Source organism: Oncorhynchus tshawytscha, linkage group LG33 (genome assembly GCF_018296145.1).
Source record: "Oncorhynchus tshawytscha isolate Ot180627B linkage group LG33, Otsh_v2.0, whole genome shotgun sequence".
Taxonomy (NCBI): domain Eukaryota; kingdom Metazoa; phylum Chordata; class Actinopteri; order Salmoniformes; family Salmonidae; genus Oncorhynchus; species Oncorhynchus tshawytscha.
The window spans coordinates 30872309-30898887 of record NC_056461.1 but is presented as its reverse complement, the minus strand read 5'-3'; the positions used below and the strand labels follow the sequence as shown (position 1 = coordinate 30898887).

General features: G+C 44.2%; 1 protein-coding gene across 1 annotated transcript; it reads left to right on the top strand.

Moving 5' to 3' along the window:
• The first annotated feature begins 1784 nt into the window (after positions 1 to 1784).
• On the top strand, positions 1785 to 22759 carry LOC112231148 (wiskott-Aldrich syndrome protein family member 3-like). The gene is made up of 9 exons (XM_024397726.2): positions 1785 to 1996; positions 12691 to 12857; positions 13140 to 13274; positions 13995 to 14148; positions 14344 to 14473; positions 18790 to 18962; positions 20709 to 20975; positions 21692 to 22095; positions 22247 to 22759. The coding sequence occupies exons 2-9, from the start codon at positions 12725 to 12727 to the stop codon at positions 22402 to 22404; spliced, it is 1554 nt and encodes a 517-aa protein (XP_024253494.2). The 5' UTR covers positions 1785 to 1996; positions 12691 to 12724; the 3' UTR covers positions 22405 to 22759.
• The last annotated feature ends 3820 nt before the right edge of the window (positions 22760 to 26579 follow it).

Below are 26579 nucleotides of genomic sequence, written 5' to 3'. Positions count from 1 at the left end.
GACACTAAAGAGGCCTTTCTACTGACTCTGAAAAACACCAAAAGAAAGATGCCCAGGGTCCCTGTTCATCTGTGTGTACGTGCCTTAGGCATGCTGCAAGGAGGCATGAGGACTGCAGATATGGCCAGGGCAATAAATTGCAATGTCTGTACTGTGAGACACCTAAGACAGCGCTACAGGATGACAGGATGAACAGCTGATCGTCCTCGCAGTGGCAGACCTCGTGTAACAACACCTGCACAGGATCGGTACATCCTAACATCACACCTGCAGGACAGGTACAGGATGGCAACAACAACTTCTCGAGTTACACCAGGAACGCACAATCCCTCCATCAGTGCTCAGACTGTCCGCAATAGGCTGAGAGAGACTGGACTGAGGGCTTGTAGGCCTGTTGTAAGGCAGGTCCTCACCAGACATCACCGGAAACAATGTCGCCTATGGGCACAAACCCACCGTCGCTGGACCAGACAGGACTGGCAAAGTGCTCTTCACTGACGAGTTGAGGTTTTGTCTCACCAGGGGTGATGGTTGGATTTGCGTTTATCGTCGAAGGAATGAGTGTTACACTGAGGCCTGTACTCTGGAGCGGGATCGATTTGGAGGTGGAGGGTCCATTATGGTCTGGGGCAGTGTGTCACAGCATCATCGGACTGAGCTTGTTGTCATTGCAGGCAATCTCAACGCTGTGCGTTACAGGGAAGACATCCTCCTCCCTCATGTGCTATCCTTCCTGCAGGCTCATCCTGACATGACCCTCCACCATGACAATGCCACCAGCCATACTGCTTGTTCTGGGCGTGATTTCCTGCAAGACAGGAATGTCAGTGTTCTGCCATGGCCAGCGAAGAGCCCGGATCTCAATCCCATTGAGCACGTCTGGGACCTGTTGGATCGGCGGGTGAGGGGTAGGGCCATTCCCCCCAGAAATGTCCAGGAACTTGCAGGTGCCTTGGTGGAAGAGTGGGGTAACATCTCACAGCAAGAACTGGCAAATCTGGTGCAGTCCATGAGGAGGAGATGCACTGCAGTACTTAATGTAGCTGGTGGCCACATCAGATACTGACGGTTACTTTTGATTTTGACCCCCCCTTTGTTCAGGGACACATTATTCCATTTCTGTTTGTCACATGTCTGTGGAACTTGTTCAGTTTGTCTCAGTTGTTGAATCCCGTTATGTTCATACAAATATTTACACATGTTAAGTTTGCTGAAAATAAACGCAGTTGACAGTGAGAGGACATTTCTTTTTTTGCTGAGTTTATTTGTGACTTTTCAACCTTTGAATTGTCATTAGTGTATGAGATGTAGAGTGAGTGCTAGAGAAATACTTTGGATGTGCATCCAAGCTTCTAGATCACTCTTCACCAAGCTAGGAATGGGGAGACTTCTTTCCACTTTAAAAGGCTTGAATCGTGTTCCTCCTACACACACGCGCTCGCACACGGACAAGCACAGAGTTCTCACCCCCAACAATGAGAGCCCCTTGTATTCCGTTCCCCTTTCCCACAGATTCCACAGCATAGCACTCCATGCACAGTACTGCCCCTCACCCTGATGCATGGAAACATGCGATTATCACATAGACTGGTCTATGCATATTGTATAAAGCCACATTGTCACAGCTAGGTCATTCTATTCATGCTTCTATTTTTGGGGGATGTAATTTGTGTCCTAAATTGTTAGTTTTTATGTTCTGGACATCTTTGAAACACTGGGTGGTGGTCCGTGTTAGCCCATACACGCATGCGCAGTGGTTTCGTTGCCGCAGAGTGTTTTGTCGAGGAAAGCCGACGCTGCCAAGGAAACACACATGCAGGCATAGGGAATCCAGATTTCAGCATCGTTCTCCATTCCCTTGACGTCGACAATGCATCGATAATGATGGTAGCGCGCAGCAATGCCTTCGATCTATTCCATGCGTGATGTCTTAATAGCTGTCAAATAATACAGCCAAAGAGTGGAGGTAAAACAAGGTTAAGAAAAACAACCAGTGGTAAGTAGATTTTATGTACCATTTTACAATTTTTTGATCACTAGAATAGACTACATTATTATATATTGCACAATAAGTATTTCAAATTCTATTTCAAAAAAATGTGTGTGGAAAAATACTAATCCAGAATAGAGGGGGTGGGGGTGACTGCGGTTCTATTTATTATCATCTTACAATAGAAGACATATCATGGGGAACATAAAACATATTTTCGTGTGACATATGGTGCCTCCGTAGTGTCATAGGTTGACGCTCTCATCACTCCAAATGCAATCAACCCACCCTATCCTATTCATCCTGGTCAATTCTAACCAATCAATATATTGCTTTTCCTCTTCACGTTCATTAGATTTCCAGCTGTACTTGAACACTGACTGGTTATCTGCTGCTGTAGCCCAATGGTTGTAGTGGCGAGCACCTGTTCCCCTTTCTTTACAAATCACATGCACGTGCAGAAGCAGCAACGGTCGGAAGTATGATGACGTAATCATCAGTCCAACTGAATGAACTCACTGTCATTATTTTTCTTCTAATCAGTGATGTCCAATCAAAGATGACTACTAATTAAGCCATGGATATTTTTGGAAAAGCAATCTGTGCCTGCATGATGCAGCAGATTTAGAGCCACATGTCTGCACATCGATCTATTACTAAGCAGTTACGAATAAATTAGGCCTACTAAACTAGGCTATTGTGTAACATTTCAATACTACAGTGCTATTACACAGATATTAACTGTTACCTAATGCACATGTTTGTAAAGCCTACCATATATCCTACGAGATGAGACCTCCAGGTGCATGCTCGCCTTTTACCAAGACAACAGCAGTATCACTAGTCTTCAAATCAAACTTTGTTTGTCACATGCACAGAATACGACAGACCTCTGAGATGCTTACTTACAAGCCCTTAACCAACAATGCAAATCAAGAAAGATAAGAAAATTATTTACCAAATAAACTAAAGTAAAAAATATTGAAAAGTAACGAGGCTATATACAGGGGGTACAGGTTAGTCGAGGTAATTTGTACATGTAGGTGGGGGTAAAGTGACTATGCAGAGATAAACAGTGAGTAGCAGTAGTGTAAAAATAAATGGGGGTGGGGGGGGCAATGTAAATATCCGGGTGGCTATTTGTTTAATAGTCTTGAATGTCCCCCTGATATTTATGCATATTTCAACCATTTCTTAAAAGAGGCACCTTTCTGCCAGAACAGCTTGTAGGAAAGAAATAGGAGTCGGTCCTCTGAGCTGATATGGAACACAATTAGGTTAGCCTTGGTGGAGTATGATTTGGCATGGTTGATTTGTCAACCGAATGGTACCTTGACAATCTTGATTGATCTAGGGGTTACGAAGGGTAGACCATAAAATGTAGTCTTAATTGCTAAGGAGAAAGTTTGCAAACTGTTACTTGTAAAGCAACAGAGGATATCACGTTTCAGGTAAGACCCAGATGCAGACAACGTCGAATTAACATTTTATTAATCCAACAGGGGCAGGCAAAAGACCGGTCAAGGCAGCCAGGGGTCAGTAATCCAGATAGGTGGGGCAAAGGTACAGGACGACAGACAGGTTCAGGGTCAGGGCAGCCAGGGGTCAGTAATCCAGATAGGTGGGGCAAAGGTACAGGACGACAGACAGGTTCAGGGTCAGGGCAGCCAGGGGTCAGTAATCCAGATAGGTGGGGCAAAGGTACAGGACGACAGACAGGTTCAGGGTCAGGGCAGCCAGGGGTCAGTAATCCAGATAGGTGGGGCAAAGGTACAGGACGACAGACAGGTTCAGGGTCAGGGCAGCCAGGGGTCAGTAATCCAGATAGGTGGGGCAAAGGACGGTAGGCAGGTTCAGGGTCAGGGCAGCCAGGGGTCAGTAATCCAGATAGGTGGGGCAAAGGACGGCAGGCAGGTTCAGGGTCAGGGCAGCCAGGGGTCAGTAATCCAGATAGGTGGGGCAAAGGATGGCAGGCAGGTTCAGGGTCAGGGCAGGCAGGGGTCAGTAATCCAGATAGGTGGGGCAAAGGACGGCAGGCAGGTTCAGGGTCAGGGCAGCCAGGGGTCAGTAATCCAGATAGGTGGGGCAAAGGACGGCAGGCAGGTTCAGGGTCAGGGCAGGCAGGGGTCAGTAATCCAGATAGGTGGGGCAAAGGACGGCAGGCAGGTTCAGGGTCAGGGCAGGCAGGGGTCAGTAATCCAGATAGGTGGGGCAAAGGACGGCCAGCAGGTTCAGGGTCAGGGCAGGCAGGGGTCAGTAATCCAGATAGGTGGAGCTAAGGTACAGGACGACAGACAGGTTCAGGGGCAGGCAGGGGGTCAGTAATCCAGATAGGTGGGGCAAAGGACGGCAGGCAGGTTCAGGGTCAGGGCAGCCAGGGGTCAGTAATCCAGATAGGTGGGGCAAAGGACGGCAGGCAGGTTCAGGGTCAGGGCAGCCAGGGGTCAGTAATCCAGATAGGTGGGGCAAAGGTACAGGACGGCAGGCAGGTTCAGGGCAGGCAGAAAAGGTCCAAACCTGGGAAAACTAGAAAACAGGTCCAATCGAGAGACCGGCAGAGAAGGAAAACTAGAAAACAGGTACAATCGAGAGACCGGCAGAGAAGGAAAACTGCTGGTAGGCTTGACGAAACCAAATGAACTGACAACACAGGTATAAATACACAGTGGATAACGGGGATGATGGGTGACACCTGGAGAGGGGTGGAGACAATCACAAAGACAGGTGAAACAGATCAGGGTGTGACAGTGGAAGGTTATGGAGTCATGACTTCAGCAGTCTTAATACAGTTTTTTTCAGGTGTCCTTTTATAGGAGCAGGAGGGACCTTTAATGTGGGGTGCTGTCATTGTATATTTTACTCATAACTGTGCGGATCTTTGCATACTGCTCATTGCTCTTACCTTGTTTTAATATATTCACTCACTATATGGTGGCTCTGATTGAACTGCTAGGTCTGTGATGGGAGGAATGCAGTAGATCATTGATTTCTACTATCTTGTTCTGAACATATTGTAGATTATGTCAAAGGGAGCCTGGAGTCAGTGTCATGCTAACAGCACGGTGGAAGCGTTGCTATGGTTTCCACTCATTAATCAGTTACGTTCCCGTGATTGTTAAGTCCAGGCTGTGGAGGCATGCTATACACAGGCTCCAGTAGAGGAGATACGAATTAGAGATGAGCGAGAAGTCACCCAACTTGACTTTTTAGAATCACTGGTAGCATTTAGCTAGATGCTAAGAGCCTCTGTTAGTTTGAATAGCAAGAAACTCCAACAACAAAGAGACAGTGTAAGCAATGGAGAGAATGGCAAACTATGTGGTAGAGACTGTAGTGGTTAGAAGATGCCAGCAACAGGAGCCAATAGATTCTCGAGAGGACGGCAGTGTTTGGTGTGAAAGCAATCATTCATGAAGAACTATCAAAGGAGAACAAAGTTTACTCATTCATATTTGAACAATAAGCTGTAGTGTGTCAGGACATAAATAAGCATAATATTTAAGAGGTGAGGTCTCAGTGATCTCAGCACTAGGAGTCATGTATAAGTGATTACCGGGATCGTTCACCAAGATAGTAAATGTATCTTTCTTCTTAAGGATACAGAACGATAACTATCGCTGCAGAGACTGTAAGGTTTGGATTTGTTTACTCAGCTGCCACTTAGCATGCTCATTGTTGAGGTCAAAATAGTGAGTGGCAGGATTCCTGTTAGCTTGCTCTAAGTGGAAGGCCTAATTACAAAGTAGGCTTCAAATCAAGTTAATCCTCTCACAAGTTGCAGCTGTGAGTGTCTGATATTAGTTTTCTCCATAATAGTGAAGTATGAAATGTTTTTTGATCCCGTCTGAACCCTTCTGAGGCTGAAAGCTTTCACCACTCTAAAATGCATTCTCAAAAATAAACTGCACTTTCGACTATTCAGCTGCTCATGGTTTTGAACTCAAGGTTCGCACAGTGTGGCGTAGAGCAGAGAGGGGTTGCAACCTAGAAGCTGCAGAGCAGACATGTTACAAGGCCAGCTCCCATCCTCCAGAGTATCATGGGCCTTCCTCAGTGTGAGCATGTACAGTCACGTGCACTGCCCCAGCTTCCCATCTAGAGGTTCCCCTTGAGGTTGTTTACACATGTCTAGGTATTTCGCTGTGCCAATTCATTGGAATTCTGACTGCTGCAAAAAGGACTCTGTAGAATTGGAACATCTTGTCCCATTTCTTTTAAATAAGATACATTTACTTAAAACCTGACATTTATTTATTACTTTTCTTTTATAAACAATACAAACATACACATACAAACGACAACATCCATACAAACATCAACAACATCACACCTGCCAAGACCCACTTGCACACACCTCCATCTCCAGCTCCCTCATCACTCTCTGCCACATGGCCTGAAACTTCACCATTTTGTTTCTCTCCGTAGCTCACGCAATTTCAATATTTCAATAATAAATCAATAGATTTTTCCATTGTGTTAATGATGAGGGATTAAATTCAATTAATTCCCATGTTTTTAGTATACATGTTTTCAAGATGAGTGATGAGAAGAGAATCGTCCAGCCCATTGGGTATCTCACCACACCCCCATTTGACATGTCTTGAAATATGCAGACAGACGGATTAAATATATGTTTACATTGTAATACTTCTGACAGACAACTTCCGAACTTTATAGCATTCCCAGAAAGCATGGATTATTGAGTCATTATGTATTTTACACATGACTGCTGTAGAATTTGAGCATTTTTTTTCTTGTATAATAAAGGCTATACATAAATTTATACTGGATTAAGAGTACATTTTCGTTAAATGTCATTTCGTTAGTTATGCTCCAACTTTCCCTCCATTTTGTGCCAACATCAGTTCTTTTTAAGTCATTATTCCGATAGTTAGTTTTTTTCTAAGAGATTGTCAGTACAATAGGCTCTCAGCAAGGTTTTGTATATCTTCCCAGTCATAGGATCATCATCTTTTGACTCAAATAATATTCCCTCAAGGTTGCCAAAATTCCGTGATCTGTAATTTTTAAGTTGCATGTATTTGAATTTATTTACATTGGTCAGTCCAAAATGACTTTTTAATTCTGTCATGGAAATACATTTATTTACATTGGTCAGTCCAAAATTACTTTTTAATTCTGTCATGGAAATACATTTATTTACTGTTACCAAGTCATTTACTGTTTCTATGCATTTAGTTTTCCAAAGCCTGACATTTCAAGATGATATGCTGATGTAGGAAAAGTAATAATGTTCTTTGTCTTCCAATGATATTGAACAGAATAGCCTTATTTCTATATAGTACTACTGTAATCTAAATATATACAGTATATACTCTATCTCACAATCAAGCTTTGTAAGATTACTGTATGTTAGTCTTTTTTAGAGCCCGAGCGAAATGTTTTTTGGGGGGACAAAACTTAACGATACCGTTATATCAGTAACTTAAAACTCTCTAGGGTACGTGGGACGGTAGCGTCCCACCTGGCCAACATCCGGTGAATTTGCAGAGCGCAAAATTCAAAAATACTAAATTCAAATATTTAACATTCTTGAAAATATATGGTTAAATATCAAAATAAATCTTAACTTCTTGTTAATCCAGCCGCTGTGTCAGATTTCAAAAAGGCTTTACGGCGAAAGCAAACCATGCGATTATCCGAGGACAGCACCCCACATACAAAACCATGAAAAAGATATTTCAACCAGGCAGGTGCGACACATTAGTCAGAAATAGCGATATAATTAATGCCTTACCTTTGAAGATCTTCTCCTTTTGGCACTCCAAAATGTCCTAGAAACGTCACAAATGGTTCTTTTGTTCGATGATGTTCTTCTTTATGTCCCAAAAATGTCCATTTATTTGGCGTGTTTGATTCAGAAATACACCGGTTTCATCTAGCCCAACATGCCTACAAAGTATCTAATAGGTTACCTGTAAACTTGGTCCAAACATTTCAAACAATGTTCCTAATCCAACCTCAGGTACCCTAAAACGTAAATAATCGATAAAATCTAAGATGGAATAAACTGTTTCTAATACTGGATAAAAACAACGTGGAGCGAGCTCCTGTTCACGCGCACCAAAACAGTAGAGTCCACCTGGAGTGACACTTACAATGAATAGGGCTACTTCTTAATTTCTCAAAAGAAAAACATCGAACAATTTCTAAAGACTGTTGACATCTAGTGGAAGCCATAGGAACTGCAACCAGGTTCCCAATAATAAGGGCATCCCATAGAAAACCATTGGAAAATCCTATGACCTCAATTATTTTTTTCCCTGGATGTTTTGTCCTCGGGGTTTCGCCTGCCAAATCAGTTCTGTTATACTCACAGACATTATTTTAACAGTTTTATGCATATCCTAGCTTCTGGGCCTGAGTAACAGGCAGTTTACTTTGGGCACGCTTTTCATCCGATGTCAAAATACTGCCCCTTACCCCAGAGAGGTTAACGATACCGATATATCTCCCGATATACTGTGTTACAGTGGGAAAATTGAAAAGTGTACTTTTTCTACACTGAATTCTCATAAATTGCCATCCGAAAGAACAATTGTCCAATAACTATGCTTTAAATGTTGATTTTAAACATTGTGATAATAATCACATGAAAATGGCCACGTATTCAGATAAGCATGAGATACCCTTTATTCATCCTATTTATTGAATTTAGGTTATCGGTTGAATTATGGGATGAAACCGATATACAGCTCACTCAAAATAAAAAATAAAATGAAATACCTGACGTGCATAAGAATTCAGACACTTTGCTATGAGACTCGAAATTGAGCTCAGGTGCATCCTTGATCCAAATTGATTGGAGTCCATCTGTGGTAAATTCAATTGATTGGACATGATTTGGAAAGGCACACACCTGTCCAAATAAGGTCCCACAGTTGACAGTGCATGTCAGAGCAAAAACCAAGCCATGAGGTCAAAGGAATTGTCTGTAGAGCACCGAGACAGGGTTGTGCCGAGGCACAGATCTGGGGAAGAGTACCAAAGCATTTCTGCAGCATTGAAGGTCCCCAAGAACACAGTGGCCTCCATCATTCTTAAATGGAAGAAGTTTGGAACGATCAAGACTCTTCCTAGAGCTGGCCAAACTGAGCAATAGGGGGAGAAGGGCCTTGGTCAGGGAAGTGACCAAGAACCCGATGGTCACTCTGAGAGAGCTCCAGAGTTCCTCAGTGGAGATGGGAGAATCTTCCGGAAGGACAACCATCTCTGCAGCACTCCACCAATCAGGCCTCTATGGTGGGCTGGCCAGACAGAAGCCAATACTCAGTAAAAGGCACATGACAGCATGCTTGGAGTTTGCCAAAAGGCACCTGAAGGGCTCTCAGGCCATGAGAAAGAAGATTCTCTGGTCGGATGGAACCAAGATTGAACTCTTTGGCCTGAGTATCAAGCGTCACGTCTGGAGAAATCCTGGCACCATCACTATTGTGAAGCATGGTGGTGGCAACATCATGCTGTGGGGATGTTTTTCACCTGCAGGGATTGGGAGACTAGTCAGGATGAGGGAATGATGAACTGAGCAAAGTACAGAGAGATCCTTGATGTAACCTGCTCCAAAGTGCTCAGGACTCCAGATTGGGTGAAGGTTCATCTTCCAACAGGACAGCAACCCTAAGCACACAGCCAAGACAACACAGGAGTGGTTTCGGGACAAGTCTCTGAATTTCCTTGAGTGGTCCAGTAAAAGCCTGGATTGAATCCGATTGAACATCTCTTGAGAGACCTGAAAATAGCTGTACAGCAACACTCCCCATCCAACCTGACAGAGCTTGAAAGGTAATGCAGAGAAGAATGGGAGAAACTCCCCAAATACAGGTGTGCCCAGCTTGTAGCATCATAGGTGCTTCAAAGGTGCTTCAACAAAGTACTGTGTTAAGGGTCTGAATACTTATGTAATTGTAATATTAAAGTTTTTGTATTTTTAATACATTTGCAAACATTTCTAAAAAAACTGGTTTTGCTTTGTCATTTATGGGGCATTGTATGTAGATTGATGAGGGGGGGAAACTATTTAATCTATTTTAGTATACAGCTGTAACATATCAAAATGTGGAAAAAGTAAAGGGGTCTGAAAACATTCCGAATGCACTGTAGGGGTAAAAGGCCAATATCGGCCGATAGTAATAATAATTTATTACATTTCTATAGCGCTTTTCATAATCCCCAAGCGCTTCAAAAGAAGAAAACAAACAACCAATACATCATCATGAGTAGCCTAGTTATAGTTAGCTAGGTCAACCAATACATCATCATGAGTAGCCTAGCTATAGTTAGCTTGGTCAACCAATACATCATCATGAGTAGCCTAGCTATAGTTAGCTTGGTCAACCAATACGTCATCATGAGTAGCCTAGCTATAGTTAGCTTGGTCAACCAATACATCATCATGAGTAGCCTAGCTATAGTTAGCTTGGTCAACCAATACATCATCATGAGTAGCCTAGCTATAGTTAGCTAGGTCAACCAATACATCATCATGAGTAGCCTAGCTATAGTTAGCTAGGTCAACCAATACATCATCATGAGTAGCCTAGCTATAGTTAGCTTGGTCAACCAATACATCATCATCATCATGAGTAGCCTAGCTATAGTTAGCTTGGTCAACCAATACATCATCATCATGAGTAGCCTAGCTATAGTTAGCTAGGTCAACCAATAGAGGCCAAGTCTTTGAGTTTGTGCATCCTCCAAAGATAGAGAGGAAGAGTTCATGGCTTGTTCAGAGGAAGGTTGGTCAGGGAGATGGTTGATGAAGAGTCTGGTGACGATCATGTAGAGTGGCTATTCCCAAACTGGGGCACGTGGGCACGTGCAATGCCATCGGAGGCACGCCAAATAAAAATGTGAGTCACATTTTCAAACAGTCCATTTAGGTGTTTTTTTTCATTTAGGTGTTATTATTTGCACCCTTGTCCTATAAGAGCTCTTTGTCACTTCCCACGAGCTGGGTTGTGACAAAAACTCACACTCATTCGTATGTATAATAAATGTATTGTGTAGTGTGTTTGTGGCAGGCTTACAATGAATGCAAAAAACAACATTTGAGAGTGCGCTGACCCTGATGCTAGAGGGGCTACACAGCTGAAAGTTGGATGTTTGAAGTGGTACCAGACTATAAAAAGGTTGGGAATCACACTGATATAGAGGGCTGGATGATGTCTCCTCTATTGTATCTCCACTATAGGGACATGCTGAGCAGTAGGCAGTGGTTCGTACTGTATAAAATAATGCCAGGCGGTTGTGTTAAGACATGCCAGCCTGCTCTAGGGCTGTGTGGGGAGTCCTGTTAATGTAGATGGTCACTACCCATTAGCCTGATGGGTTGAGCACAGAGTTCCTACCCACAGACACACACACTGTCACAGTCATCCACCCATGGTGCAATAGGCCATGATACTGTCCTCACATTTCATTGGTTTTCTAGTTTGTACCACCCGACCGTTCAATCCTCATGTCCAGGCGTCCTCTGATTGTCTTTGCCTTACTTTACAACGCTACTATTATAATCCATAATAATGTAGTTTTTCCTTTTATCAATACATCTGAACCTCACCCCTCTTGTCTTGGACAGTACTACAGTAGGTCTTTGTCCTGCATGCCTTTAATTAAGAGCCCTTATGATTGCACCCTTGCATGTATTTAAAAAAAAAAGTTAAATGGTTAAATGCTGTAAATGTTGTGATTTCTCTCTGTTGGTTGATGACATGGTCATTATTGCGTCTCTCTGTTCTCTCTCCCATCTATTGACTCTTTCTTTATTCTGTGCTTCTAATTGACGTGTCACACAACAGGTAGTTCAATATATACTGAACAAAGATATAAATGCAACATGCAACAATTTCAATGATTTTCCTGAGTTAGAGTTCATGGAAGGAAATCAGTCAATTTAAATAAATTCAATAGGCCCTAATCTATTGATTTCAATATGATTGGGCAGGGCTGCAGCCGTGGGTGGGCATCGACCCACCCACTGGGGAGCCAGGTCCAGCCAATCAGAATGAGTTTTTCCCCACAAAAGGGCTTTATTACAGACAGAAATACTCCACAGTTTCATCAGATGTCCGGGTGGCTGGTCTTCGACTATCCTGCAGGTGAAGAAGCCGGATGTGGAGGTATTGGGCTGGCGTGGTTACACGTGGTCTGTGATTGTGGGTCCAGTTGGACATACTGCCAAATTCCCTAAAATGACATAGAAGGCAGCTTATGATAGAGAAATCTGGTGGACATTCCTGCAGTCAGCATGCCAATTGCACGCTCTCTCAAAACTTGAGACATCTGTTGCGTTGTGACAAAACTGCACATTTTAGAGTGGCCTTTTATTGTCCCCATCACAAGGTGCACCTGTGTAATGATCAGGCTGCTTAATCAGCTTGTTGATATGCCACACCTGTCAGGTGGATGGATTATCTTGGTAAGGGAGAAATGCTCACTATCAAGGATGTAAACAAATTTGTGCTCAAAATTGGAGAGAAATATAAGCTTTTTGTGCATATGGAAAATTTCTGCAATCTTTTATTTCAGCTCATGAAACATGGGACCAAAACTTTACATGTGGCGTTTATATTTTGGTTCATTATAGATGGCTCCACTGAAGACTAAATATATTGTTTTATAGCTGTCATGAATGTGCTAATTGGAGTGTTTTTTAACCCATCCTCCCTGGCTCTCTGTAGGTGAGTGTGTGACTGTGTGTAGGGGGCAGCCGCCATGCCGCTGGTTAAAAGATGCATCGAGCCCAGGCACCTGTGCCGTGGAGCCGTGCCGGACGGGGTCACCAGCGAGCTGGAGTGTGTCACAAACAGCACCCTGGCAGCCATCATCAAACAGTTGGGGGGCCTGAGTAAGTCTACACACCTGACTGACTGACTGACTGACTGACTGATAGACTGCTGACTGACTGAGTGGCTGACTGGCTGACTGAGTGACTGCTGATTGACTCACTCACTGCCCTTCTCTGTCCCTGACCCATGTCTATGCATGGTGTGTGTGTGTGTGTGTGTGTGTGTGTGTGTGTGTGTGTGTGTGTGTGTGTGTGTGTGTGTGTGTGTGTGTGTGTGTGTGTGTGTGTGTGTGTGTGTGTGTGTGTGTGTGTGTGTGTGTGTGTGTTTTTTTGTGAATGCAGGTCGACATGCAGAGGACATTTTTGGAGAGCTGTTCAATGAGGCCAACAGCTTCTACATGAGAATGAACAGCCTCCAAGAGAGAGTGGACCTGCTGGCGGTCAAAGTCACCCAGCTGGACTCCACTGTGGAGGAGGGTAGGTGGAGGCAATGTTGGGATAAGAAGGGTAAAATGATCTGCTGAGCATCATACAATACATGCATGATCATTCCCAGGACAACATTTTATTTATTTTTCCTTTTATTTAACTAGGCAAGAACAAATTCTTATTTTCAATGATGGCCTAGCAACAGTAGGTTAACTGCCTGTTCAGGGGCAGAATGACAGATTTGTACCTTGTCAGCTCAGGGGTTTGAACTTGCAACCTTCCGGTTACTAGTCCAATGCTCTAACCACTAGGCTACCCTGCCACCCCATGTGGTATGAAAGCGTGAATGAGCATCAAATGAAGAGTACCATGGTAAAGGAGAGTAGTAAAACACACAGTTGCATAATGCTAGGTCTTCGCCAGGGCTTCGGGCCCAACAGCTGAGTCCCAGACTCCCTGCTGCTCCGATCACCAATACATTGGTTGTCATTATACAGGCTGGGATACACTGGAGACTGTATATTCATCCTGTTCGAAGACTCTGCTCACAGTAATCCTGACCCTATGTTTGCAGTTCTATTCAATTGTGTTTTTATTTAAGAGGATGCATTGATACACCACTAATAAATGTGGTTTGTTTTCATGTTATTGAACATTCCACACTTGTAAACATCCTGGGTTGCCATCATTGCACTTCATTCATAGCTGCCAATGAGTCAGTGTTGTAGTGTTCATTCATTGTGTTTATCCTTGGCATTCTGGTCCCAGTTTCGCTGCAGGACATCAACATGAGGAAGGCCTTCAAGAGCTCCACCATCCAAGACCAGCAGGTGGTGTCCAGGAACTCCATCCTCAACCCTGTCATGGAGATGTACCATCGCTGTGACAAACCTCCACCCCTCAACATCCTTAGCCCCTACAGGTTAGCCCTCAACCAATCACATTACGACTTACTGAACCCTACTTTAGTCATTGCACTTCTCCTTTTACGTTAAGGTACAGAATTGAGCATTGGGTTTGTGCAATTTATGTGTATTATAAGATAAGAGTTATAAAATGTAGGTGTCAATTGCATTGCCACGGCCAGTGTCTCAGGTCAGGATGTGTTGTCATACAGGGATGACAACAAGGATGGTCTGAAGTTCTACACAGACCCATCCTACTTCTTTAACCTGTGGAGAGAGAAGATGATCCAAGCAACAGAAAACAAGCGGAAGGAGAAGAGGCGGCAGAAGGCAGGTGACAAGGTGAGTGAGTTTGTGTGTATGTGTATGTGTGTTTTATGTGTATCTGTGATGAATCACTGCTCTCTATTTCGCTGCAAGCTCTTTGCTCTTTCTCTCTCTCTCTCATATATATATATATATATATATATATATATATATATATATATATATATATATATATATATATTGTTGTGACTGTTGTATGACTGTTGGCTGTTTTTTCCCTCTCCTTCCCTCCACCACTTGACATCAAGCATGTCAGGATTAGCTCATTGCTCTTTTTTAGACTGTCTGTGCAAAAGCCTCGGGATGTGGACATGTGTTTAAACAGACATAGAGCATGGGAAGGAAAGAGAGAATGAGGGCTTATGGGGAGAGGGAGCGAGCAAGAGAGGAAACATGGTTAGTGAATAGCCTTGTCTAATGTGTTTAGCAAGATGAACAATTCCTCTTTCTAACACTACTAAGATACTGTATACATCTTAAATTGTCTAGGGGCTGTTTGATCTGTATGGCTGCAGAGTTACAGTACGGCTGGCACGATAGAAATGGAAAGATCATTTCCTATTGAGCCGTCATCTGCAGCGCTGAATGCAGTCTCTGCACGAACCAGTTTCCGCAGGAACCAGTTTCCGCAGGAACCAGTCTCCGCAGGAACCAGTCTCCGCAGGAACCAGTCTCGGCAGGAACCAGTCTCCGCACGAACCAGTTTCCGCAGGAACCAGTTTCCGCAGGAACCAGTCTCCGCAGGAACCAGTCTCCGCAGGAACCAGTCTCCACCAGGAACCAGTCTCCGCAGGAACCAGTCTCCGCAGGAACCAGTCTCCGCAGGAACCAGTCTCCGCAGGAACCAGTCTCCACAGGCCAGGAACCAGTCTCGGCAGGAACCAGTCTCGGCAGGAACCAGTCTCCACAGGAAACCAGTCTCCAACAGAAACCAGTCTCCACAGGAACCAGTCTCCACAGGAACCAGTCTCGCAGGAACCAGTCTCGGCAGGAACCAGTCTCGGCAGGAACCAGTCTCGGCAGGAACCAGTCTCGGCAGGAACCAGTCTCGGCAGGAACCAGTCTCCGCAGGAACCAGGAACCAGTCTCCACAGGAACCAGTCTCCGCAGGAACAGGAACCAGTCTCCGCAGGAACCAGTCTCGGCAGGAACCAGTCTCGGCAGGAACCAGTCTCGGCAGGAACCAGTCTCGGCAGGAACCAGTCTCCGGGAACAGGAACCAGTCTCGGCCAGGAACCAGTCTCCACAGGAACCAGTCTCCACAGGAACCAGTCTCCGCAGGAACCAGTCTCCAGGAACAGGAACCAGTCTCCACAGGAACCAGTCTCCACAGGAACCAGTCTCGGCAGGAACCAGTCTCGGCAGGAACCAGTCTCGTCTCCACAGGAACCAGTCTCCACCAGGAAACCAGTCTCGGGAACAGGAACCAGTCTCGGCAGGAACCAGTCTCGGCAGGAACCAGTCTCCACAGGAACCAGTCTCCAGGAACCAGGAACCAGTCTCCAGGAACCAGTCTCGGCAGGAACCAGTCTCCACAGGAACCAGTCTCCAGGAACCAGGAACCAGTCTCGGCAGGAACCAGTCTCCAGGAACCAGTCTCGGCAGGAACCAGTCTCCACAGGAACCAGTCTCCACAGGAACCAGTCTCCGCAGGAACCAGTCTCCACAGGAACCAGTCTCGGCAGGAACCAGTCTCCACAGGAACCAGTCTCGGCAGGAACCAGTCTCCACAGGAACCAGTCTCGGCAGGAACCAGTCTCCACAGGAACCAGTCTCGGCAGGAACCAGTCTCGGCAGGAACTTTGCCTTTAAATTTCAATTAAACTGTAACGCTGAATTTCCGCGTTTTCTGTTTCAGCATGACAATTTTTTTATTTATTTTATTTCACCTTTATTTAACCAGGTAGGCTAGTTGAGAACAAGTTCTCATTTACAACTGCGACCTGGCCAAGATAAAGCATAGCAGTGTGAGCAGACAACACAGAGTTACACATGGAATAAACAATTAACAAGTCAATAACACAGTAGAAAACAAAGGGGGAGTCTATATACAATGTGTGCAAAAGGCATGAGGAGGTAGACGAATAGTTACAATTTTGCAGATTAACACTGGAGTGATAAATGATCAGATGGTCATGTACAGGTAGAGATATTGGTGTGCAAAAGAGCAGAAAAGTAAATAAATAAAAACAGTATGGGGATGAGGTAGGTGAAAATGGGTGGGCTATTTACCAATAGACTATGTACAGCTGCAGCGATCGGTTAGCTGCTCAGATAGCTGATGTTTGAAGTTGGTGAGGGAGATAAAAGTCTCCAATGCTGAAAGGAGGTAGGCTATTATAGCAGCAAAGGGTGGACAAACTCCATATGATTTTGGAATGAGATGTTCGATGAGCTGGTGTCCACATACTTTGGCCATGTAGTGTATTTACTCATTGGATGATTCTCTCATCGACTGCGTTCCCGCCTATAAATATCTGGCCGTTTGAATTGATATAGATCTAACGCCTAAAAAACATACAGAATAGCTAGTTAAAAATCTAAGATTTAAAGTGGATATATATATATTTTTTAATATGTCTTGCCTCTCTCTAAACAGCAGGAAGCAGTTTGTACAATCAACTTTCCTGCCAATGTTGGACTATGGTGACACCCTTTATCAAAATGCAGCAGACACTACTCTAAAACCTTTGGCTGCAGTGAACCATAGCACACTTCGCTTTATCACAGATGACAGGTTTAATACTCATCACTGCATCTTGTATCAAAAGGTCGGCTGGTCCTCGCTAAAGTCCCGTAGATTACTTCATTACTCCCTTTCGGTTTACAAAGCTCTGCTGAAAAAGCTTCCAACCTACCTCACTTCACTGTTGAGACACCAAACCCGCTCACAGGGATGGTTAACTCTCTAGGTTCCACTCGTTCGTACCGATCTAGGTAGATCCGCTTTCAGTTTTAAAGCATGTTTTGTGAATGCAGGTTCCCTGGTTTTGCCATGGCACTTTAAGACTAGTATTAATTAGATGGGCTGTATGACAGTTGCAGTTGTTTTGATTGAATGAAGGAGATTGTTGTAATTGTAATGTTGAAAGTTGTAACTTGTAGTTTTTTATTAAGTGATCATTTTGTATTGTTGTATTGCTTTTTTGCTGTGCTTGGGGCACCTTTGAAAATGAGACCCTAGTCTCAATGGGTTTCTCCTGACTAAATAAAAGTTCAATCAAATAAATGTATAGGTTTGTCTCTTTTCTAGGAGCAGAAACAGGCGGAGGACCCCAGTCTTATAGGTTTGTCTCTTTTCTAGGAGCAGAAACAGGTGGAGGACCCCAGTCTTATAGGTTTGTCTGTTCTAGGAGCAGAAACAGGCGGAGGACCCCAGTCTTATAGGTTTGTCTGTTCTAGGAGCAGAAACAGGCGGAGGACCCCAGTCTTATAGGTTTGTCTCTTTTCTAGGAGCAGAAACAGGTGGAGGACCCCAGTCTTATAGGTTTGTCTGTTCTAGGAGCAGAAACAGGCGGAGGACCCCAGTCTTATAGGTTTGTCTGTTCTAGGAGCAGAAACAGGTGCAGGACCCCAGTCTTATAGGTTTGTCTGTTCTAGGAGCAGAAACAGGTGCAGGACCCCAATCTTATAGGTTTGTCTGTTCTAGGAGCAGAAACAGGTGCAGGACCCCAGTCTTATAGGTTTGTCTGTTCTAGGAGCAGAAACAGGTGCAGGACCCCAGTCTTATCTGTTCTAGGAGCAGAAACAGGCGGAGGACCCCAGTAGGTTTGTCTGTTCTAGGAGCAGAAACAGGTGCAGGACCCCAGTCTTATAGGTTTGTCTGTTCTAGGAGCAGAAACAGGTGCAGGACCCCAGTCTTATAGGTTTGTCTGTTCTAGGAGCAGAAACAGGTGCAGGACCCCAGTCTTATAGGTTTGTCTGTTCTAGGAGCAGCAGAAAGTCTTATAGGTTTGTCTGTTCTAGGCAGACCCCAGTCTTATAGGTTTGTCTGTTCTAGGAGCAGAAACAGGTGCAGGACCCCAGTCTTATAGGTTTGTCTGTTCTAGGAGCAGAAACAGGTGGAGGACCCCAGTCTTATAGGTTTGTCTGTTCTAGGAGCAGAAACAGGTGGAGGACCCCAGTCTTATAGGTTTGTCTGTTCTAGGAGCAGAAACAGGTGCAGGACCCCAGTCTTATAGGTTTGTCTGTTCTAGGAGCAGAAACAGGTGGAGGACCCCAGTCCTGTTCTAGGAGCAGAAACAGGTGCAGGACCCCAGTCTTATAGGTTTGTCTGTTCTAGGAGCAGAAACAGGTGCAGGACCCCAGTCTTATAGGTTTGTCTGTTCTAGGAGCAGAAACAGGTGGAGGACCCCAGCCGGGAGGTGAAGAAGGTGAGGAAGGCCCGTAACCGTCGTCAGGAGTGGAACATGATGGCATACGACAAGGAGTTCCGTCCAGAAAACCGCCTCACGCCTTCACCCTACCATGGCATGTCCTCTGAGGGATCTCTCTCTCCAGACAGGTCAGTAGGGATGCACTGAAACAATCAATCATTCAATAATCAATCAACCAAACAATCAATCAACCAACAAACCAATCAATCAAGGAACATTTTATGAACAATTGTATGATATTATGATATGTGTGCCACTAAATGTAAATGTACTAAATCTGCTCTCTGCTGCCATCTACCTAAAAGTTTGAAAGCCTGCATGCTCCTTAAAACCCTTTACACTGATGGAAATTGGCCTGGTTGGATAGGGCTAAATTGAAATGTTTCTTACAGAATAAATATGAAAATGCATGAGCATGGTAGCAATCGAAAGAGAACAGTTAGGAGATTATGGAACAATGTTTGACTAAAGTTGAGGACACAACAGTTTGCCTGACACAGGACTGAATCCAAACATTACACTGTTGATTTTATGTGCATTTTACATTTCCTTTTTTGCCGCATTTGTTGATAACGAATTCTGAAAAAACTCTGGATACATTCAGTAACATGATAAGACTATTCCTGGAAAATATGGGGTAGGTACAACATAAGACAAAAAAAATAACAAGGTGTTGAGTTAGAGGACGAACTGGTGTCGTACATCTCTCCCAAGTGTGCACAATTCCTAAGTAATTTCAATGCACTTTTATGACTCAAAGAAGAATCTTCAACTACAAGGCGTTTTTTAAAGTTCTCCTAGCTGTGCTGTTGAGGAACTAGAGCAAACACACTTGCAGTTGTTTTGTTTGGAACTCAGCCCTGCATCCCCGCCATCACACAATTACTGTTGTTGTTTACGCAATCCAAAAACGGCCCATTATAAATCAATCTGGGTCAGGTGGGCATCATTTGAAAGCTTGTTCTACTGCCAACATGTCTAGCTAGATACGTTATAACGTACGATCTTACAGTGTTAGGCTTTCACAGGGCAATTCAGGGAAACCGATCATAATTTGTGTGCATTCAAAGCAGTCATGCATGCATTCAGGTGCGTGTTCCACAGCAAATTTCCTTCACAATAGACAAACAGGCTCATTCTGTTCAGAAGAACCCAGGGTAACAGGCTCATTCTGTTCAGAAGAACCCAGGGTATGATGCCATCTCATCTGGTAACTGTACATCAAACAGGCTTGTTCAGAAGAACCCAGGGTATGACGCTATCTCATCTGGTAAATGTACATCAAACAGGCTTGTTCAGAAGAACCCAGGGTATGACGCCATCTCCTCTGGTAACTGTACATCATAGTGATGATAAACTTTGACACTGTATATGACATGAGTTTTATGATATGGAAATGTGACGTGCATGTTTGGACTCACGGGTGTTTGGATTGGTTGTATGAAATCAGAGGTATTTACCCTCAACGTCTCATCTTTCAAAATACATCATCCTCTTAATTTACAGCATGTCTCTCACTCAGACAACAAACATGGAAAAAGTTGCCCAATTAGCAGGAGGGATGGGGGCAACTTGTTGTGTTCAGAACGGCTGTCAGTCAAAACACATTCAGCGCTGTGAATCGCATAGCGTGAGCTCTGACATCATTTACTGCATTCCATATCAGTGCCCAAATCTGCAGTCTTAAAGGGATACCATATAATATTATACATTGTACTCCAGCAATACTGTTATGTTTTAATAGTTGGTTCCTTGGTTTTAGATGACACATCCATTCTTTAAGACCTCCATTGACATGAGACTAGGTGTATGTTGAAAGTCTTTGATGATCCCTTGCTCCACATCAACCTCTATCTGTGGTTTAAACGTTCCAGGTCTGGTATGTCTGATGAGCTGTCCTACCCTGCCAGCCCTAACCACCCACCCCAGGAGGGAGCTGTCTTGGGTCCTGATGGGAAGGAGCACCTCACAGGCCTCAACCAGACCCAGTCTTTGGACCGGGCCTACCGACCCCCTGCTGCCGGCACCGCTGCAGCCCAAGCCCGCCAACACTCCCTGGGCCGCGTGCAGCCCAACCAAGGATCCACACCCACAGACCCCTCCCTAAACGGACCCCGGCCTGCAGCTGCCAAAGAGGCTAGGTGTGTAGCTGGCTACCCCTCTTGTCTCTCCTCTCGTCTCTCCTCTCTTCTCTCCTCATCTCTCCTCTCATCTCGTCTCTCCTCTCGTCTCTCCTCTCCTCTCGTCTCTCATCTCTCCTCTCGTCTCTCATCTCATCTCTCCTCTTGTCTTTCATCTCTCATCTCCTCTCACATCTCCTCTCATCTCTCACCTCGTCTCTCTTCTCACCTCGTCTCTCCTATCGTCTCCCCTCTCATCTCCCCTCTCATCTCTCATCTCTCTACTTACCTCTCCTCTCATCCCTCCACCTCTTCTCTCGTCTCCCCTCTCATCTCCCCTCCCCTCTCATCTCGTCTCTACTCTCATCTCTCCTCTCCTCATCTCTTTTCTCTTCTCTCACCTCATCTCTCCTATCTCCTCTCATCTCTCCTCTCATATCATCTCTCCCTTCCATCTCTCCTCTCTCGTCTCGTCTTGCCTCTCTTCTCTCCTCTGTCATCTCTCCTCATCTTCTCTCCTCTCATCTCTCTTCTCTCCTCTCATCTCTCCTCTCATCTCATCTCTCCTCTCTCCTTCTCTGACTACGTTTATTCTATTGTATATAAATTGAATGAAAATCTCAAAGCCCATTCTATCTACAGTAAATGCCTCAGGCATATATTTGATTATAATGTAAAGGATGTAGTTCTGGACAGGCCCTGTCTGACTTGATTGGTTTTCTGTCATTGTTCCACAGTGGTCACCAGATGCCAGAGCACTTTATCCCTCCGGCCCCACCCCCACCTCCTCCCCTCATCCCCTCAGCCCAGACGGCCTTCGACAGCACAGCAGGGCCTCACACCCTGGCCCCTGCAGGTCTCCCCACCCTGGCCCCTGGCACCATGGCCACCCTGTCCCGACCATACAGCCCCTCACCCCCTCCACCCCCACCCACCAGCTACTTCCCCTCTCCATCCCACCCTGTCACTGGGGGACCCCCTGTTGCCCCTCCTCCACCCCCACCTGGTGGCCCCCCAACATTCGCTCCCTCCCCAGCCCATGCCATGCACCCCTCTGGGGGCACACTGCCAAGGAAGGGCAAGGTGCTAGGCATCCCGATAAGCGACGCACGCAGCGACCTGCTGTCAGCCATCCGCAGAGGTGAGACCCTCTGGTTCACTAGGATTACACAGCACGATCTGTTTACATTAATGTACATGGAAAGATAGCCCAGCTACTAGTAACATATATACAGTAGGAAAAGTATCTTTCGACAGATGTAACCAGCAGATGACTTGTGTTGTGTCCTCAGGCATCCAGCTGAGGAAGGTGCAGGAGCAGCGTGAGCAGGAAGCAAAGAAGGAGCCAGTAGGGAACGACGTGGCCACCATCCTGTCCCGACGCATCGCAGTGGAGTACAGCGAATCAGATGAGGACTCGGAGCCTGAGGAGAACGAGTGGTCAGACTGAGGCGGAGAGGAGAGGGTGGGGCAGAGCAGAGGGCTAGGACTTACTGTACTCACCTACATACTGCTGCTATTCCAATACCAGGACACACACACACAGCATACTACATCTCGATTGACCTCTTGTTAGGGAAAGTAGATGAGACACTTACACAGTATGACAGTATCCATTAACTAGTCAGATACTGTATGGGGAAGGAGGGGAAGGAGAGGAAGGGAAAGGAGGAAGCCACAGTGGGTCTGGGGGGGGATCTGTTGGATCCAAGCACAGCAAGCTTATACGTACATACAGTGCATTCAGAAAGTATTCAGACCCCTTGAGTTTTGTTACGTTACAGCCTTATTCTAAAATGTATTAAATAGTTTTTTTCCCATCATCAATCTACACACAATACCCATAATGACAAAGCAAAACTGTTTTTTAGAATTGTTCGCAAAAATGTATAATAAATAGAAAAATTCAATCCCATTTACGTAAGTATTCAGACCCTTTACTCAGTACTTTGTTGAAGCACCATTGGCAGCGATTACAGCCTCTAGTCTTCTTCGGTATGACGCTACAAGCATAGCACACCTGTATTCGGGTAATTTCTCCCATTCTTCTCTGCAGATCCTCTTAAGGTCTGTCAGGTGGGATGGGGAACGTCGCTGCCCAGCTACTTTCAGGTCTCTCTAGAGATGTTTGATCGGGTTTAAGTCCAGGCTCTGGCTGGGCCACTCAAGGACATTCAGAGACTTGTCCCGAAGTCACTCCTGCGTTGTCTTGGCTGTGTGCTTAGGGTTGTTGTCCTGTTCATCAAGGATCTCTCTGTACTTTTCTTCATTCATCTTTTTCTCGATCCTGACTAGTCTCCCAGTCCCTGCCACTAAATAACAACCCCACAGCATGATGCTGCACCACTCTGCTTCAACGTAGAGATGGTGCAAGGTGACACTTGGCATCCAAGTTCAATCTTAGTTTCATAAGACCAGAGAATCTTGTGTCTCTCTGAGAGTCCTTTAGGGGCCTTTTGGCAAACTCCAAGTGGGCTGTCATGTGCCATTTACTGAGGAGTGGCTTCCGTCTGGCCCCTCTACCATAAATGCCTGATTGGTAGAGTGCTTGCAGAGATGGTTTTCCTTCTGGAAGGTTCTCCCATCTCCACAAAGGGACTCTGGGGCTCTGTCAGAGTGACTATCAGCTTCTTGGTCACTTCCCTGACCAAGGCCCTTCTCCCCCGATTGCTCAGTTTGCCCGGGAGACCAGCTCTAGGAAGGGTCTTGGTGGTTCCAAACTTCTTCCATATAAGAATGATGGAGGCCACAGTGTTCTATGGGACCTTCAATGCTGCAGAAATGCCTAGTTAAATTAAGGAAAAATAAATAAAAAGGATGATCAGTGGAAACAGGATTCATCTGAGGTCAATTTCATGTCTCATAGCAAAGGGTCTGAATACTTATGTAGATAAAGTATTTCTGTTGTTTATTTTGAATACATTTGCTAAACATTTGAAAAATGTGTTTTCGCTTTGTCATTATGGGGTATTGTGAGTAAATTGTCATTATGGGGTTGTGTGTGTAGATTGTCATTATGGCGTATTGTGAGTAAATTGTCATTATGGGGTTGTGTGTGTAGATTGTCATTATGGGGTATTGTGAGTAAATTGATGATGATTTTTATTTAATTTAATCTATTTTAGTATACGGCTGTAACGTATCAAAATGTGAAAAAAGTAAAGGGGTCTGAAAACATTCCGAATGCACTGTAGGGGTAAAAGGCCAATATCGGCCGATAATAATAATAATTTATTACATTTCTATAGCGCTTTTCATAATCCCCAAGCGCTTCAAAAGAAGAAAACAAACAAGCAATACATCATCATGAGTAGCCTAGCTATAGTTAGCTAGGTCAACCAATACATCATCATGAGTAGCCTAGCTATAGTTAGCTAGGTCAACCAATACATCATCATGAGTAGCCTAGCTATAGTTAGCTAGGTCAACCAATACATCATCATGAGTAGCCTAGCTATAGTTAGCTAGGTCAACCAATACATCATCATGAGTAGCCTAGCTGTAGTTAGCTTGGTCAACTAATACATCATCATGAGTAGCCTAGCTGTAGTTAGCTTGGTCAACCAGTACATCATCATGAGTAGCCTAGCTATAGTTAGCTTGGTTAACCAATACATCATCATGAGTAGCCTAGCTATAGTTAGCTTGGTCAACTAATACATCATCATGAGTAGCCTAGCTGTAGTTAGCTTGGTCAACCAATACATCATCATGAGTAGCCTAGCTATAGTTAGCTTGGGGTCTGAATACTTTCTAAATGCACTGTATATGATTATAATATACAAGGTCCAGTATAAAGGTGTTTATTTCATGAGTCATGATATTGTAGTTTGAATATTATTTGTGGTTTCAGTTGCATATCTTCCACCTGTAAATGAGTCAGACAAAAACTACAATGTTGTTTTCAAGGTGAAGAGGCCAAGGCATTCTTTCAACTAGTCTGATTTGTAACATAATGTACTTAAATATTTGTCTATTGAAAAGTATTTAGTGTTCTGTTCTATATGAAGAAGATGCCACGTGTATATTAGGTTGATGCCAAGTGTAGAAACAAAAACAATGAACCGACAAAAAAGACCGAAGACGAAACAGTCCCGTAAAGTGAATACCAACACTGGAACAATCACGCACACCCCACAATACAAAACAGGCTACCTAAATATGGTTCCCAATCAGAGACAACGACTAACACCTGCCTCTGATTGAGAACCATATCAGGCCAAACACATAGAAACAGACAAACTAGACATACAACATAGAATGCCCACTCATATCACACCCTGACCAAACAAAACATAGAAACAAACAGCGCAAACTATGGTCAGAGTGTGACACCTTTGTTTTACTTGTCTACGGTGTTGTGGTTAAGTATTGATACCCTAATTGGCAGTGTGTAACATCAGTTGTCGTTTTTGGTGAACATAATTTGCTGAAGATTTGCTGGTTGACTAACGACTACCATGTCTGTGTGTGTGTGTGTGCCTTGCTGTTAATTTATTTTCTGACTCTTAATGTTGAAGGCCTGAAGAGATAGTCCTGAAATATATATATATATACTGTATATATTTTTATTTTACCCTTATTTTACCAGGTAAGTTTACTGAGAACACATTCTCATTTACAGCAACGGCCTGGGGAATAGTTACAGGAGAGAGGAGGGGGATGAATGAGCCAATTGGAAACTGGGGATGATTAGGTGGCCATGATGGTATGAGGGCCAGATTGGGAAATAGATAGTCCTGAAGAGGTAGTGGTTGATTTTTGGTGTGACTAATGTCCTGCTGGAGCAGACGAGAGAGGGGGGGCATAGCAATGTTTCAGACATACTGGTCCTATGTTCTATCAAGTCATATGTTTATATTACTACTAATGTGTTTTACAATTCATTGTTGTATAGATTTTTGTAGCACTGCTTGTAAAATGAATTTGGGTATCTAGATATGAAATGACTATCTATCACATTGATCAAACCTAGTAACAATAGTGCACGTATGAGTAGCTAATAAAATGAAACAAGCGTTCTGATACCTTACTTTTGTCTTGGTTCCTCTTGTGACTCCTTATCAGTGACCTATTGCACTGATATAACGACCCTATTGTACTGTATCACTAGAATATGAATAACCAATTTATGCACTGGTTCTGAGAGACATTTGTAAATGGTTATTTTTACATGTACAGTATGACCCCCACCCACCTCGCAGGCCATCTGGCCATCTGGGACGACAAGAAGGGCATAGAGACAAATGAACTCATGAGATCCACGACATGGGACATGTCGCTCATTCTAAGCCAAGGACATGCCAGTATTTCTTGTCCAGCTGTAGAGCCACATCCTAAGGATGATATTTGAATAAGGTCAGGTAAATCCCCACTGGATGTGGTACTGTATGTATAATGATAAACTAGCTAATGCATTTATAGAGTCTGTGTTGTCTGTTTTTGAATGAGTATTGTTTCTTTCCAATGTTTGTAGATGGTACCGGAATCTTCCAGTGGTAAAGTGTTTTGGAAATGACTCCGTATCTCTTTCTGGTCCCATGTGAAGCAGCACTGATATTAGTGGAGTGTTTATTATTCTAAAAATATTCAATGTAATTTAGCAGATGCTTTTATCTTAAGGTA